This window comes from Medicago truncatula, chromosome 8, assembly GCF_003473485.1.
Source record: "Medicago truncatula cultivar Jemalong A17 chromosome 8, MtrunA17r5.0-ANR, whole genome shotgun sequence".
Lineage (NCBI taxonomy): Eukaryota > Viridiplantae > Streptophyta > Magnoliopsida > Fabales > Fabaceae > Medicago > Medicago truncatula.
In genome coordinates this window covers 6441404-6456396 of record NC_053049.1, presented here as the reverse complement: position 1 = coordinate 6456396, position 14993 = coordinate 6441404, and the positions used below count along the sequence as shown (strand labels likewise).

Genomic DNA, 14993 nt, shown 5'->3' with positions numbered 1-14993 from the left:
ATTTACCAGAAAATAGAAAAAAGAGTACGTTCAAACTGATATCTCTTAAAAATTATTTGACAAATAATTAAAATAATAATTAAATATCATAATGTATTATATATTAAAAATGAAAATAAATTGATTTCACCCATTCGAATTCAATTCAATATTCTTCTAATGTATCTTTGTATTCTCTTTCAATATCCACCACAATTGGTTTAATTTCTTTCATTCTTCAAGGCTTACTTAAGTAAAAATTATTTTATTGAATCCTTATTATTTTTAGTGTGGAGAGAGTGCGGAAGCTATTAAAGTCAATTGGTTTAAGTGAGATAAGGTGTGTCTTGGTCGATATAGTTGTTGCTTGAGGGTTCATATAATGTAGAATTTTAACTTATCTTTGTTACATGAATAGTTTTGGAGGCTGATATGGATCAATGAGTTTGCATTTTAGAGTTTTAGCTTCTTAGAATAGGTTGGGTGAGTTCATGTGAAGAGTGGGGACAATTAGGAGTGTGTGTGGTAAAATTACTTCCATGATGTTAAAATAGGGGCGGAGATGGGGATTAGAAATTGGTTTGATGACAACTTGATGATAGTGGAGAGTAATGAGAAAAAATACTCCTTTTTTTTTGCAATGATTCGTGGTTGTAGAGTGGTCCTTTGTGTGATATATTTAGAAGAACTTTTGAGTTATATGAGAATAACTCTATGCCATTTGAGGAGATACGTAGGTTAGGGTTGGATGGGGTGGAGACGATGTCATAGAATTTTTCTTGGAATGAGGTGCAGGGGATATATTGTTGTTATTTGGTGGACAACATTATTTTTCAGGCTAGCATTTTTTTATAAGTTTCTTTAAAGTTGATCATGGTGAAAGTTACTCTGACAAAGGGGTATATCATCTAGTTGCAAGTGGAGCATGATGAACCTATGGCTCTAAAAAATCTCATTAGGAACAAAGTAGCTCCTCTAAATGCCTCTCTCTTTTCGCGGAGGCTCTTGAATATCTGAATTCTAATAAATGGCAACTTAGCTTGATGGAGTATTTAAAATATGGACTTATTTTTATGTTCTGGCAGATGTGAAAAAGAGGAAAATTATCTTTTTTATTTTTAGTGTGAATTCTTTGGTAGCATATGACATAATATTCTAAAGTGGTTGGAATTATTGTGTTCTTCCAATTAATTATTGAGGGTACTCTTCATTTCAGTGGTTCTCAATTGTTCCAAAAAAAGTTCGTTTTAGTTTTCAGTTGATTTTGCTGACTTGCATTTGGATTATTTGGAAAGACAAAAATTCTTACATTTTTGTCACAAGAACCAGTTTATGGTGTTGTTAGATAAATTATATTTCTTGTTTACTGGATACAAAATGCTAAGCAATCATGTATGTATTTTGAGTTGAAATGTTGGTGAAATAATCTTTCTACTTGTCTTGGTTATTCTACCTCATGATTTGGTTCTTTTGTATCTATGCATCTTGAACTTTGTATTTTCTTTTATTGGGTACATCTTGTGCTTGAAGGGTTTTTAATATAATTGATTTGAGGTCTTCATTAAAACAAAATCCACCTCAGTCAAGACACCAACTACATTAATATATAATTTAGTTCATGTTGTTAGAAAGGGATGGGGGTTTGAAATTAGTTTGATGATAAAAATATGATTCAAATTACATTTCATGTCGTAAGAATCATTGAAAACATCATATGCAGTGTAAACGAATACATGTTTGTAGGGACCAAAGAAGATTTAAATATTTTGATTTTTGTGTTAATTGTAAAATTCAGTTTGTATTCGTTGTGTGATGGTCTATACAAACCACTGTTGCAAACAAAATCAAATAAGGAAATCGTGAACGCCATTCCCTCTTGGAGCTGCTCCTTGAACTTGTAGATCAATGTTCTTCGTATAAACACACATATTCGATCACCCTAGATAACAAATATTAAAATACTATACTTTAAACAAAGCAAAACAAAAAACGGTATGAAAAAAGTCAATTTCGATCCATTAGAACCAACTCCATAGAAAATGGTAGTTTTTATTTTATTTTTGTAGTCTTGAACAAACCAAGCACGAACAACCCTCACAACCAATGTCCACGATTATTTTCTTGGCGAAACATTAGAGATGAAGTCGTGTTTCGTAGACGTTTTTCTTTGCAATAGAAAAAATTAAAGAAATTACTTAGAATATAGATATCAGAGAACCATAGAATAGAAAAAGAAGAACTATATTTTGTGATTGTTGTGTACTCGTACCTAAAAGCGCTACTATTTATATAAAAAAATAGTACCATAACGGTTAATATCTACTAATTATTAATTTGACCGTTTTAAAATTAATATTATCAACGTAATTAATATTATAAAATGTGCATTAATGATTAGATTATATTTCATCTAACCTACAAAAAATTAACTTCATAACATTTAAAATTCAATAATATCTTATTAATATTAAGTAATATAATTTTGTAACGAATAAAAATTAATTATATAACCTTAAAAACTAATTACTACAATTAAATTTTTAATTAGTAGGTTACTGTTATAGTGTAACGGACCAAAATTCAAAATATAATTTATTCAAGTTAATTATTATAATTTTGTAACCTACCAAATTTTTAATGTACCATATAAATGTTAATTGAATAATAATTATATTAATAATCATTTGATTGTAACGTACAAATTTTTAATGTAACATATAAATTTTAATCGAAACAATTATTATATTAATAATGATTTTATTGTAACCAACTGTGTATTTTATGTACCATTTAATGATTAATAAAAAACGGTTTTTAATAATATTTATTTATAATTATTAAGCTTGTATTAAAAATTAGAAGAAATTTTTGGAACAAATGCCAATTAGGATTATGATGATGTGGACATCTTTAGAGGAGAGGATTTTGAAATAGGCTATTTCTAAAAACTCTAAATTGTTAGTATAAAGATTTGGATGGAGTAATAAAAAATTTCATTGTCATCATTTTTGGGCAACTTTTGAAAATTGAAATAAGGGGTCAATTTGTAAATTTCGAAAAAATTGAGGGGTCAATTTACATTTTTTTTGGAAATTTATTGGTGTCAAATTGGAAATTTTGGAAAATTTGAGGACCAAAATGCAAAATTTGAAAAATTATAACAATGAAGAATTTTGAAATTCTTAACTTTAAGTGTCATTTGAAATTTTCTAAATTTAAGTTGAACAAAATACTTCATAAATTTCCATCATTTTGAAAATTCTTCAAATTATTATCAAAACAATGGAATTCACTTCAAAGTATTTGAATCCCTTCAAATCAAAATATTTCCTCATCCAAACACACATTAAGCTCTCTTTGGAAATTCAATAAAAATTGGAGACTAATGTCACTTAGCAAAGGTTTCTTCGAGTTTGCTCTCTCAAACTCCGGCGGAGGCTAGCGTGCTCATTAGTGATTTTTTCTTTCTTTCAAAGTATCAGTTAGTTAGCAACCCTTGATCTATTTTCCTTAACAATGAAAGTTCAAGATCAATTTGAACACCAAACTCTTATATGTAGCAGAGCCAAAAAATACACTAACTCTTATCAAATTGAAAATCCATATATTTAATCATTTTCTATTAACATAATTCCTTGCTGTCATTCTTGGGATAAAATCTCCTAAGAAAATAAGGACTTAAGAGTGAAAGCAAAGCATTATGACACCTGCAAATCCAACCATCAACACAGATCAAATATTGATTTAAAAGAAATTGAACAATGAAATAGAGAGGAAGAAGGGGGTGTTCAATCACGGGGAAGAGAGAATTTGATATATCCGGTCTAGAGTGCACTCACTCATGCACGATACACAATATATTTCGATTGCGCACCCTAGAGGTCGCCCTCAACTCCTATATGCATTCCGTTTGGTTGGCAGGCTCATGGAAACTCAAATTCGCGATTCTTTGTATATCTCAATGGGTTCGTGATTTCTATCCAGATTATAAAAAACATTCTAATGATCATGTTTAGATTTGTTTAAGTGATATCCCTTAGGAATATTGACGTCCTAAAACTTTATTTGAGATTGCTTGTGTTATTAGAATGTATATTACATTGGATTAACCTACTAGAAATAGAGTAATTGGACATTTTGCTAGACTATTTGTTGATGTTGATTTATCAAAACCGATTCACGAGTATGTTCTCGTATAGAGGGTGTTTGCATTTCATGTTGGGGGTTGTATATGAAAGACTTCCTAAATTTGTTAAAATTGTCATATTGTAGGTCATCCATATTGCATACACTAAGAACGATATTCCTAAAGTGCAAAAAAAAAAAAAAAACCAGAACAGAAAGCAAAACAAACAAACTGCTAGAGTTTCAAGTCATGCCGAAACTTCAAAACAGGGCAAGAAAAACAAAATTTTTAACTTGGATCAAGTTCTTGTAAATTGTAATTCAGGCTATCAATGAGGTTCGACGCCAAAAACCCTTTTCGTGGTGAATTTAGAGGTTGACAACCACGAAGAATTAGACAAAGGAGATTATGAAAAATGTTTGCAAAGCAACTATATATCTCCTTCTAAACTTGAACTCTATAGGGATGTAGTTACTTTTCCTAGATGTTAATTCTCTTCTAGAATGTGAAAGGGGTTGGCATTGTTGTTACTGTTTGAACAGAAACTGTGTTCATATGCGTGTGTTCATATGCGCAGAAGTGCTTATTGAAATAAGCAGTTTTTAGCAAGATGAGAAATAAAAAAAATAGAACTGAAAAATGAAAGAGAGAAGAATAGAGAGATTGATATGAACTGTGTAATCTCATTAAGACTTGAAGTTTCACAATACAAAGCCTTTATAGGCACAATAACACTTGCTTATAGAACAAGCTATCTAACTATCAAACTTAGCTTGATTACCTAACTAACTTGTGACAAACTTTTATACCCCCAAGGGTATAATATATTCCCCAACGAATATATTATATCTAAACAGTTAAGTTATGTATTAACATTCTAATACTCCCCCCTTAATTAATAACTGCTGAATGTTAACAACAACAAGTTTCTTCCTCAAAAGTTTAAATCTATCAAGCTTCAAAGCCTTTGTAAAACCATCTGCAAGCTGCAATTCTGTAGGACAGTAATGCAACTCAATCACTCCATTAGTCACCTGCTCCCTAATGAAATAGAATCTAGTCCCAATGTGTTTGCTTCCGCCATGAGAGATGGGATTCTTAGTAACACTTATGATATGGTTGATTTGTTGTTAATCCATTTTAAAATAAATGTCATAACTCCATTTCACACATATTGAAAAAACTAAAACATACTCCATCCGTTTTAAAATAAATGTCACATTTTTGCAATGTGCACTATTCACATGACTTACTTTGACCATACTTTTTAAATAATATATAAATGCAAAGATTGGTATGTAAAATGTTGTTCGATTTGTCTCGATAAATGTTTTCAAAATATTAAATTGTTATAAATTTTTACTTTAGATAATTAGAGATATCAACCGTCAAAGTTGTACATTGACATGTGTAGAGTATTTGATTGCGACGTGTCTTTTGAAACGGAGGAAATAGTAGTTCGTAGTATAGTTCTTGTGTTATCCTTAAAGGAAAGGAAGAGCAAAATGAGTGCAATTTGTTTATAATTGGGAAAAAAAATTGAGTTGTTTTTTTTTTTTTTTTTTTTTAATCTTATAATTTAGGACGGAGAGAGTACATGTTAAATGATTCCGATAGGAAAACTCAGCTTTGGAAATTATATATGTCAACTTATTTTGTTAAAAGTTGAAAATTAATTTTTTCTCAATAAATAACTTCTATTTATGGAATTTTTAAGATATGCCCTAAAAACATATAGGTTAAATATATTTATGGTCCTTATAAAGTTAGGACCTTTTAAGTTTATTTCTTACTTAATTTTAATAGTTTTTTTAATCCCTAAAAAAAAATTCTACACTCAGTATTAGTCTCTCCTCAATTCAAATTTGTTTAATTTATGCTTAAACTCTTGAGTTTTTGAACAATTTTTTGCAGACGTGTTAAGAACATCACTAAAAGTTCCTCTTCAAAAAATTGTCGCAAAATTTGATTCCTACATCCAAATTTTGTTAATTTTATCTTTAACTTTTGCCGTTTTAAAAAATTCATATTTAATGTTAAATTTTTTTAAATTTTAGCTAATGAATCTTCGATAGTATTAACCCTTAAATCTTTTACTACTAGTAGTTTTAACTCTAAAGCTTCTCTCGTTTGAGCCTCTTGGGTAAGTATTTCCCAACGTGTTTCTTGTGTATTAGTAGTAAAATAATGGGTGTTTTTCTCAATATAGGAACCGTGATTGGAAGATTTGGATGTACTACTACGTACACGTATTGATACAATTAACAATAGAGCAAAGGAGAGTTATTAATGACCATATTGGATTAAAAAAAGAGTAATTAATGACCATAGCACCAATATGGTCAATAAAAACCCCGCGTATATAATTTTTTTTTTGGAATCTCTCACACACAAGACAACAAATATTACGTACTTGTTATTTATGTTTCCATAATTTTGCCGGCCCCAATTAAAAAAAGAGAAGCCATATCTCTAAGTTTTATCTTTCTTCTTCTTCATTGATGGAAGATGATTGATTTTAGACATATAGTGTTGATTTGTTCTCTCTTTTAATAAAAAATCAATAATTTTTACGTAGATTATATTTTCTTTTGTAATTTCGTCATTTTAGTCTGACGTTCAATATTTTTTTTTTTAGATTGATTGTTGTGGTATTGTTTGGATTGACACATTTCAACTTCGATCATTATAAATTTAATCAATGAGATGATCGTCAAAGTTGTTGATATGAAGACATGAATACTCTGATCACTTAAATTTTGTCATATCATTTGTATGTATTTTAACATTTTATGCTATTAATTAATTTGAATGATATGCGTTTGTTTGCAAATTGATCGTTTTATGCTATTAATTAATTAGTTTTTGGTGATGTTAAATTTATGTATATTTCTATTATACTCTATTGCATGATTATCATATTTTAGTAAAAAACAAAACCCCAAATGATTATTTAACTGATATATTTTATAATATACAACGAAATAATCAACAAAAATACAAAATTAGCCTAAGATGCGCTCCAATTGTGTCACAAGTAGCAGTTAATTAATGAATAAAAGAATGGTTTATCTTTTTTGAACTAACCTTGTGATCCCATCAAGTACTATAAATACTAAGCATCCCACAAGGTTACAAGACACAAACATTTCTTTCATTAGCCAAAGATAGTGTAATACATTTAAGCATCAAAGATGACTTCATTGAACATGGTCACAAAGCTGAAGGGAACTGTGGTTTTGATGAAAAAGAATGCATTGAACTACAAAGTTATTGGTGGTAATACTGTTGTTGAGAATGAAGGTGATACCGTTCGTCCTACCTTGTTGGACACTTCTGTGGGTTTCAAGTTGATTAGTGCTTCCAAAGCTGATGGTAATAATTTCTTTATCTAACTATATACAATAACGTGCACATGGATGACAAATTTTGTATAGGGCGAAAAAAAAAATTAGTTGTAAAAAAAATTAATATTTGAAAACTAATTAGTTGAGAATCATCATCATTTGTGAAACTGAGAAACTAATATTTGACATTTTTAACATAGCTACTGGAAAAGGAAAAGTGGGAAAGGAAACGTTTATGGATGGTTTTGTTACTTCCATACCAAATTTGGGAGACATACAAAATGCTTTCAGTATTCATTTTGAATGGGATCCCAATCACATGGGAATTCCAGGAGCTTTCTATGTTAAGAATTTTACGCAAGATGAAATCTTCCTTGTGAGTTTGACCCTTGAAGATGTTGAAAGCCATGAAACCACAAACTTTATTTGCAACTCATGGATTTACAATGCTGAAAAGTACCAAACTGAACGCATTTTCTTTGCCAACAAGGTAATGATATCAATTCTATATTTTTATTGAGCGACAAATGTTAACAATTAGTTATTAAAAATGTTTGTTTAGGAAGTTGAACCACGTACCTGAGCTCAAACCATTTTATTATTTCCATGTAATTTTTTAAATGTATATTTCTCTTTTTCAAAAACTTGACAGCACCAATGGTTAAAATTATGTAGGCATACCTTCCAAGTCAAGCACCACAACCATTAGTGTACTACATCAAAGAAGAATTGAAGACTTTAAGAGGAGATGGAACTGGAGAGCGTAAGGTATGGGACAGAATATATGATTATGATGTCTACAATGATTTGGGTCAACCAGACGAAAGTCCTTGCTTGTATCGTCCAGTTCTTGGGGGATCAGCCGCCTTGCCTTACCCTCGAAGGGGAAGAACTGGCAGAAAACGTCTTGAGAAATGTGAGACTCCAAACACTTGTGTATGTTTACAATATTTTGTTGTGATATATATTTTTACTTATTTCGACAAAACATATTTTGTTACTATAATGAACAGATCCAGAGACCGAGAGTCGGAGTGGATATTTTTACATTCCAAGAGATGAATTAATCATCCCTCAGAAATCGTCAGACTTTGTTGTTAACACCCTCAAATTAATATCTCAACATGAGACACCTCAATTAAGATCGCTAGTTAGATTACAAAACGATCAACCAGAGTTTAACTCCTTTGATGAAGTGCTCTCGCTTTTCGCTGGCGAACATCCAGACTTTCCAACACCACTAGTGATTCGAGGTATATATCTTAGTCAGAAATTCCTAGTCCTAACAATATATTTAATTATATACACAATCATATAAAAAAAGCTCATGGATCTTTTGAAAATTTCTTACTATGAGTAGAGGATCGCACTGCATGGATGACTGATGAGGAATTCGCAAGAGAGATAATTGCTGGTGTGAATCCAAACGTGATAAAAAAAGTTGAGGTAATTAAACTTAATAGTTAAATATTTTTAAGCAAGTATAAAAGAAATAAATAAAAAAGACAATCATGCTCAATTTTGATGCTACATTTAAAATTGATAACTAACCTCTCATTGCTTGCTATGTGAAATGTAGGATACAACCACAATAAACAAAAAACACTTGGAGCCATACATGCAGGATGGGGTCAATGTAGAACAGGTATTATTCATTTTTTCTGTTGAATTCATTTTTTCTTCTTCAAAGGAACCACAATGGCTAAATTTTTTTGTGTCTAACAGACTATCAAGGCCCTTAGATTATACGTAGTTGATTACCAAGATGCAATCTTACCATATTTGAGGAAAATAAATGCAACTGGCGCAAAGGCCTATGCCTCAACGACCCTTCTCTCTTTGCAAGATGATGGAACTTTGAAGCCAATATCCATTGAACTACATGTGCCACATCCTGATGGTGATGGTATTGTTACTACTAGTTACACGCCTGCAACTGAAGGTGTTGATGCTTCAATTTGGCGCCTTGCCAAGGCTTACGCTGTTGTAAATGACGCCTGCTATCATCAACTTATCAGCCATTGGTATGAATTTCATTAATCATTTTTATACAATCAAACACTAATATTTGATATATCTGAGTAATTTTATGAATATATATCTACATGTGTGACAGGTTGCACACTCATGCTTCTGTTGAGCCATTCATCATAGCAACAAATAGGCATCTTAGTGTGGTTCACCCTATTCATAAACTATTACTTCCACACTATCGTAACACAATGAACATAAATGCCAATGCGCGAGATGTCTTGATCAAAGCAGGGGGTATTATAGAGTCAACATACTTGTTTGGAAGTTATTCAATGGAATTGTCTTCTGATGTTTACAAGGATTGGGTTTTCCCGGATCAAGCACTACCTAATGATCTAATCAAAAGGTAAGCTTACAAAATATTAAATCTTCGTCTTGTCCATTTTTAGAAAGACATTGATCTCAAAAATAATCTTTTACACGCATGAGATGTCAGTTTAGATGAGTTTTGTTTTGTATCCTTAGAGAAATAGAGAATGAACAAAGCAACTACGAAATTAATAAGTTGAAAATAGTTATTAATATCACTTAAATTTTTGTATGTTAATATCATCTTCCTTGCTTGTTATCTAGAGGAGTGGCTGTTAAGGATCCAAAATTTCCACATGGTGTTCGCCTTTTGATAGAGGATTATCCTTATGCTACTGATGGATTAGAGATATGGGCTGCTATTAAGTCATGGGTTGAAGAATATGTAAATTTCTATTACAAGCTAGATGCAGCTGTTGCAGATGATTCCGAGCTCCAAGCATTCTGGAAAGAACTTGTAGAAGTGGGCCATGGTGACTTGAAGGATGCAACATGGTGGTTTAAGATGAAAACTCGTGCAGAGTTGATTGAAACTTGCACCACCCTCATTTGGATGGCTTCAGCACTTCATGCAGCTGTTAATTTTGGACAATATCCTTACGGTGGATACATTGTTAACCGACCAACTAAAAGTAGAAGATTCATGCCTGAGAAAGGAACCCCTGAGTATGACGAGCTTGCTCAGGACTTCGAGAAGGCGTATTTGAGAACAATCACACCATTGATGGAAACCCGTGTGAACATGTCTGTTATGGAGCAATTGTCATCACATGTTTCTGATGAGCAATACATTGGACACAGAATCGAAGGTGATCTTTGGACTTACGATTCAGAGCCAGTAGAGGCCTTCAAGAAGTTTGGAAAGAAGTTGGCTGAAATTGAGCAAAAGCTCATTGAAAGGAACAACGATGAATCATTGAGAAACAGGAATGGGCCTGTGAAGATGCCATACACTGTGCTCTATCCTTCAAGTGAGCCAGGATTGACTTTCAGAGGCATTCCCAACAGTGTCTCCATCTAGAAAATGTCATGGTTGTTTTGTTGTTTCTTGCTTTGAATAAAAGATGAGAAGGAATCCATTTCCCTCATATTTCCCTTTGTATGGTCATGTTTTTATGGAATGTTTGTTTGATTGTTATCATTTTCATTAATAAACACTACTATGGTTGTACCTTTTATTGTGATGGGCTTATTATATGATATATGAAAATAATTTAAGAAAATCAATTATGAAAATCGAAGCTTATACCAAGCTAGCAATACAAATATGCAAATTATATGGCATGACCAAAAAAATGATAAGGTTGAAGGTTGAAAAAATGATAAGAATCCTCTATTCTTTCTTTTGCTGCTGCAATGGCTTGCAAAATAGGAGAATCTTATTATTTGGTGGCTTGATGATAGCAAGCGAAAGAATCCCTAAATTGTGAGTGCAGTAATTTAAGGCATTTTTGTGATTTAACAGAGAAAGCAAACATTGTTAATGAAGAAGGAAGGTGTTTGTCTATTTTGTTGGAACAAAATGTGTTTAGCAAAAATAACCCTTAAGAGTTTTGATGATAACAAAGTATTAAAAATTGTCAATTGGATATGCTAATATTTGTTCAAGTGTACAGGACTATAGACAAAAATTTGACATCTTAAAAAGGTCTTGGAAGAACAAATAAAGAGCAAATACATCAACAAAAAGGGAAGCTTAAAGCGTTTGAAGAAAACTGCTCCTGAAGTTAAAGTGCTCCTGAAGACAAAGTGCTCCTGAAGTGATGACGTCATCAAAAGCAAGTTCATCAGAAGTTGTGAATCACCAGAAGCTGCAGTTCATCAGGAGATGCAACTTAAAGCTTCAAAAGCTGTTTAAAGGATTCAAACTCGTCTAAGATTGCAGAAGACTGGAAAAGTATTACAACGGCTATTTTGGAAGGCATTGGATGCTAATTCTTCAAAGAGCGTTGACATAGTACGTTTCTACGAAGTGTACAACCACTATCTCCACTACTCTGTTTTTGTCTCTGCTACAAGACAAGAAAAACAACTTTGCCTGCAACAATGTTTCTTCTCAAAGGGAATACATTTGAAATTGATCCTTCATAGGACAATAACCATATCAGGAAAAGGATCATTGGTGATTGATCAAAAGCTTCAAACGACTCTATTTTGAATGTGCGGGCAATTCAACGTCTCTTTCACACCTCTATATAAAGGAGTGAAGACTCAGAGTTTTATAAGAACAATACCAAGAATTAACTAAGCCAAAACTCTGCTGAAATTGTTCTCCACTTCAAAGTTCACTTAGAATTTCTTATCAAAGCTCATATCTTAGGAATTCTAGAGTCTTTAGAGTCTGTATCTGATTTATATTGTGAACACCATTGATTGTATATCAAGTGTTCAACCTCAAACATTTTTCTTGTAATTCTGTTTGAATCAAGAAGTCTCTTGCAGTTGTGCTTGAGCAATAGAAGTCTCTTGATTGTGTTCAGGAGCATAGGAAGTCTCTTACTAAGTTTAGTAGTGAGCAATTGTAATCAGATATTACATAGTGAACTCTCCTTGGAAGTGCAAGGGGGACATGACTGACTTTCGGTATGTGGAAGGAACCTGTATAAATTGCTTGTGTCTTTCTTCTCTCTCTATCTCTGTTTTATCCGCTGCAATTAGTCTGAACTTCTCTTTAGAAGTAGAACTCTATCTGCTTCTGATCTGTATTTTCAGTTAGGAGAAAAAGAAGAAAAAACCAACACAATTCAACCCCCATTCTTGTGTTTTTCTCACCATCATATTTAACGAAAACTTATGAGAGGTTAATGTATATTTTTAACTAAGAGGGGTGTTTGTATCATTTAATGAGACCTTAGGGGAGGTCAATATAATTTCCCCTTATTTTATTGTATTAGCGCTGACAAAATGCGAGTCACTTTGTTTTGGGGATTGAGTTATATGACTAACACAAACAATCTCAAACAATACATTTCGGTAATTGATATTTTATACTTATTACAATCACTATTATAAACAAAAAAAAAAAAAAATCATTTTTTTATTAATCGAATAACTGATATATTTAGTCTATAATAGTATAAACTGTTTTTTTTTATTATAGTAGTGATCGAAGCGAGTAAGGGAAATGCATTAACAAAACGGTAGAAAAAGTGTTAAACAGTTTCAGATTTGTTTTTATTTTTTAATAGTAACTTTCTTTATTTGTTTTTATTTATTTATTATTCTAAAAATACTAAAAATATTCTAGTATTGTTTTGTTCAAATTCCTCCCACGTGGTGTAGATTCATGTACCTTCTTTTTTATCCAAACATTGAAAGAATCGAAAAGGCCATTCGTAAAATACAATTGGTTAGGTAAACAAGAGGCGAACAAAGAAGCTACTATCTCCATTCAAGACGTCTCATCTGACGATTCAGAAATGACAGACGAAACTCCTCGTAATATTCTAGGAGATTATAAAAGACCAACTATGATTAAATGTCTCTCAGGTTCCAACCTGCAAACCCCGTGGTGTTTGATATTAAGAACCATGTCCTCAATTCTATGTAGGACAACTAATTTTCAGGAAAGGAGTCTGAAGATTTTAACGCACATCTCTTACACTTTGTGAAGGCCTGCGACACAATCAACCCACATGGTGTATCCAAATCCAACAAATGATTTGTTTGTTTGTACAATGTCTAAATAAACGAGTGAAGGACTAGCTTATATCACTTCCAACTGACACGATCTCTACTTGAGATCAATTCAAGAGGGAATTCTCAGATCGCTTCTTCCCAAACATGAAGTACTTGGCAAGGAAGAAGGAAATTGCTAGCTTAAAAATGCAAGATAGGGAAACATTCTATAGCGCTTGAGAAAGATTCAAAGTTCTTCTGAAAAGGTGTCCATGTCACATGTGTACGGAGATAGAGATACCATGCAGACTTTCACTACATGGCTGAAACCCTAAACTTGTATGATGCATCAACTGGAGGTATCATGAAGATCAAAACTAATTGGGAAGTCATAGAACTGATTGATAATATGTCTCTAAATGAATACTGTCCACAAAGCAACGAAGAAGCTACCCCCAAAGAAGAAACCATAGACAAGATGTTAGAAGCAAGGGATGTGGCATTGCTGTGATCAAATGGTACAATCCATGATTTCTGTGAACAAGCTCACGACAACGGTGCATGTCTCCCAACAACTTTCGGCTTGTCTGAGGAGTAAGTCAAGTACGTGGGGTCATTCAAAAATCAACAAAGGAATCCTGCTCCATTACCTATAATCTCAGCTGGGTTGAACATCCAAATTTCTCATATCAATGTTGCTATTCCATTTTGAAAGTTCATTGTGGTATGTGGATGCACTCAAACTGTTTTTCTTGTTTTCTTTTACTATCCAGTTTGAAGATTGTCACTGTTTTTTAATTATGAGTTTTAATGAGTAATTTGTCTTGCTAGTCATTGTTTTTTATTTCGAGCCAATAAACTTAAAATTGGCAAGAGATGGCAGGCGTTCCCCTAAGAATCATGGAGCAAAGTCACTAGGGTGAAATTAATTAGTCTAATGTTCTATTTACCTAAGGTAGTAAGACAAATTGGAATGTTGCAAGTGTCATCTTATGACAATTTGTGCAAGAGAACAACATGGCTTATGCTGGAGAACCGATCTTTTGCCCAATAGGAGGAATGCAAAGATCTATTGTAGGTTATTCGACTCAACAAGAATGGATTATCCACCTATATTGTCTAATCCAACAACATATCGAACAAGACCTAATGTACCAATCCTAACTCTTGTGGGTTCAAATCTACCAGGACCAGTTAATGGTTATGTTGGTGAGAAGACATGGATTTCCAAATCCACTTTATCAATATAAAGCTCAAATAGTACCAATTGGTTGCTTCACAAGTCCTTTTCTTCATATATCTAATGGCTTTTTGTCCACTATTTTTAGGCCACACACTTTTGATCCAGCGTTATTAAGGTGTGGGCGATTGGATCGTAAATTTGAATTTGGCTTCCTAACTTAGAGAGCAGGACACAAATATTCAAGATACACAAAAGAAAAATGAATTATAAAAGGGATATCCATTTTGAGCTTCCAGCTCGGCTTCACCCTAACTCCTAGTAAGAACTTCTTAACAACTGGGCAATTTTTAAATTAGCTTTTACCTTCTGACCATCAATCTTTTGCAAGTACATAAGT

At 32.3% G+C, this 14993-nt stretch overlaps 1 protein-coding gene across 2 annotated transcripts; it reads left to right on the top strand.

Annotated features, from left to right (window-relative positions):
• The first annotated feature begins 7246 nt into the window (after positions 1-7246).
• LOC11424336 (linoleate 9S-lipoxygenase) lies at positions 7247-10976 on the top strand. 2 transcript variants are annotated; one of them, XM_039828778.1, is made up of 9 exons: positions 7247-7480; positions 7653-7942; positions 8128-8368; positions 8466-8705; positions 8813-8898; positions 9032-9082; positions 9178-9476; positions 9569-9832; positions 10060-10976. In XM_039828778.1, exons 1-9 carry the CDS (start codon positions 7300-7302, stop codon positions 10814-10816), a joined length of 2409 nt encoding a protein of 802 aa, XP_039684712.1. In that variant the 5' UTR covers positions 7247-7299; the 3' UTR covers positions 10817-10976. The 2 variants fall into 2 exon arrangements, with proteins under 2 accessions (XP_039684712.1, XP_003627194.1); XM_003627146.4 differs by having other exon boundaries at positions 9032-9097.
• Positions 10977-14993: the final 4017 nt, after the last annotated feature.

Excerpts from the sequence above, each read along its gene's own strand:
- LOC11424336 (XM_003627146.4), top strand. The coding sequence starts at position 7,300 with ATGACTTCATTGAACATGGTCACAAAGCTGAAGGGAACTGTGGTTTTG. Across the intron at positions 8,706-8,812 it reads AACACCACTAGTGATTCGAG|AGGATCGCACTGCATGGATG; the intron begins GTATATATCTTA and ends TACTATGAGTAG. Across the intron at positions 9,477-9,568 it reads CATCAACTTATCAGCCATTG|GTTGCACACTCATGCTTCTG; the intron begins GTATGAATTTCA and ends CATGTGTGACAG.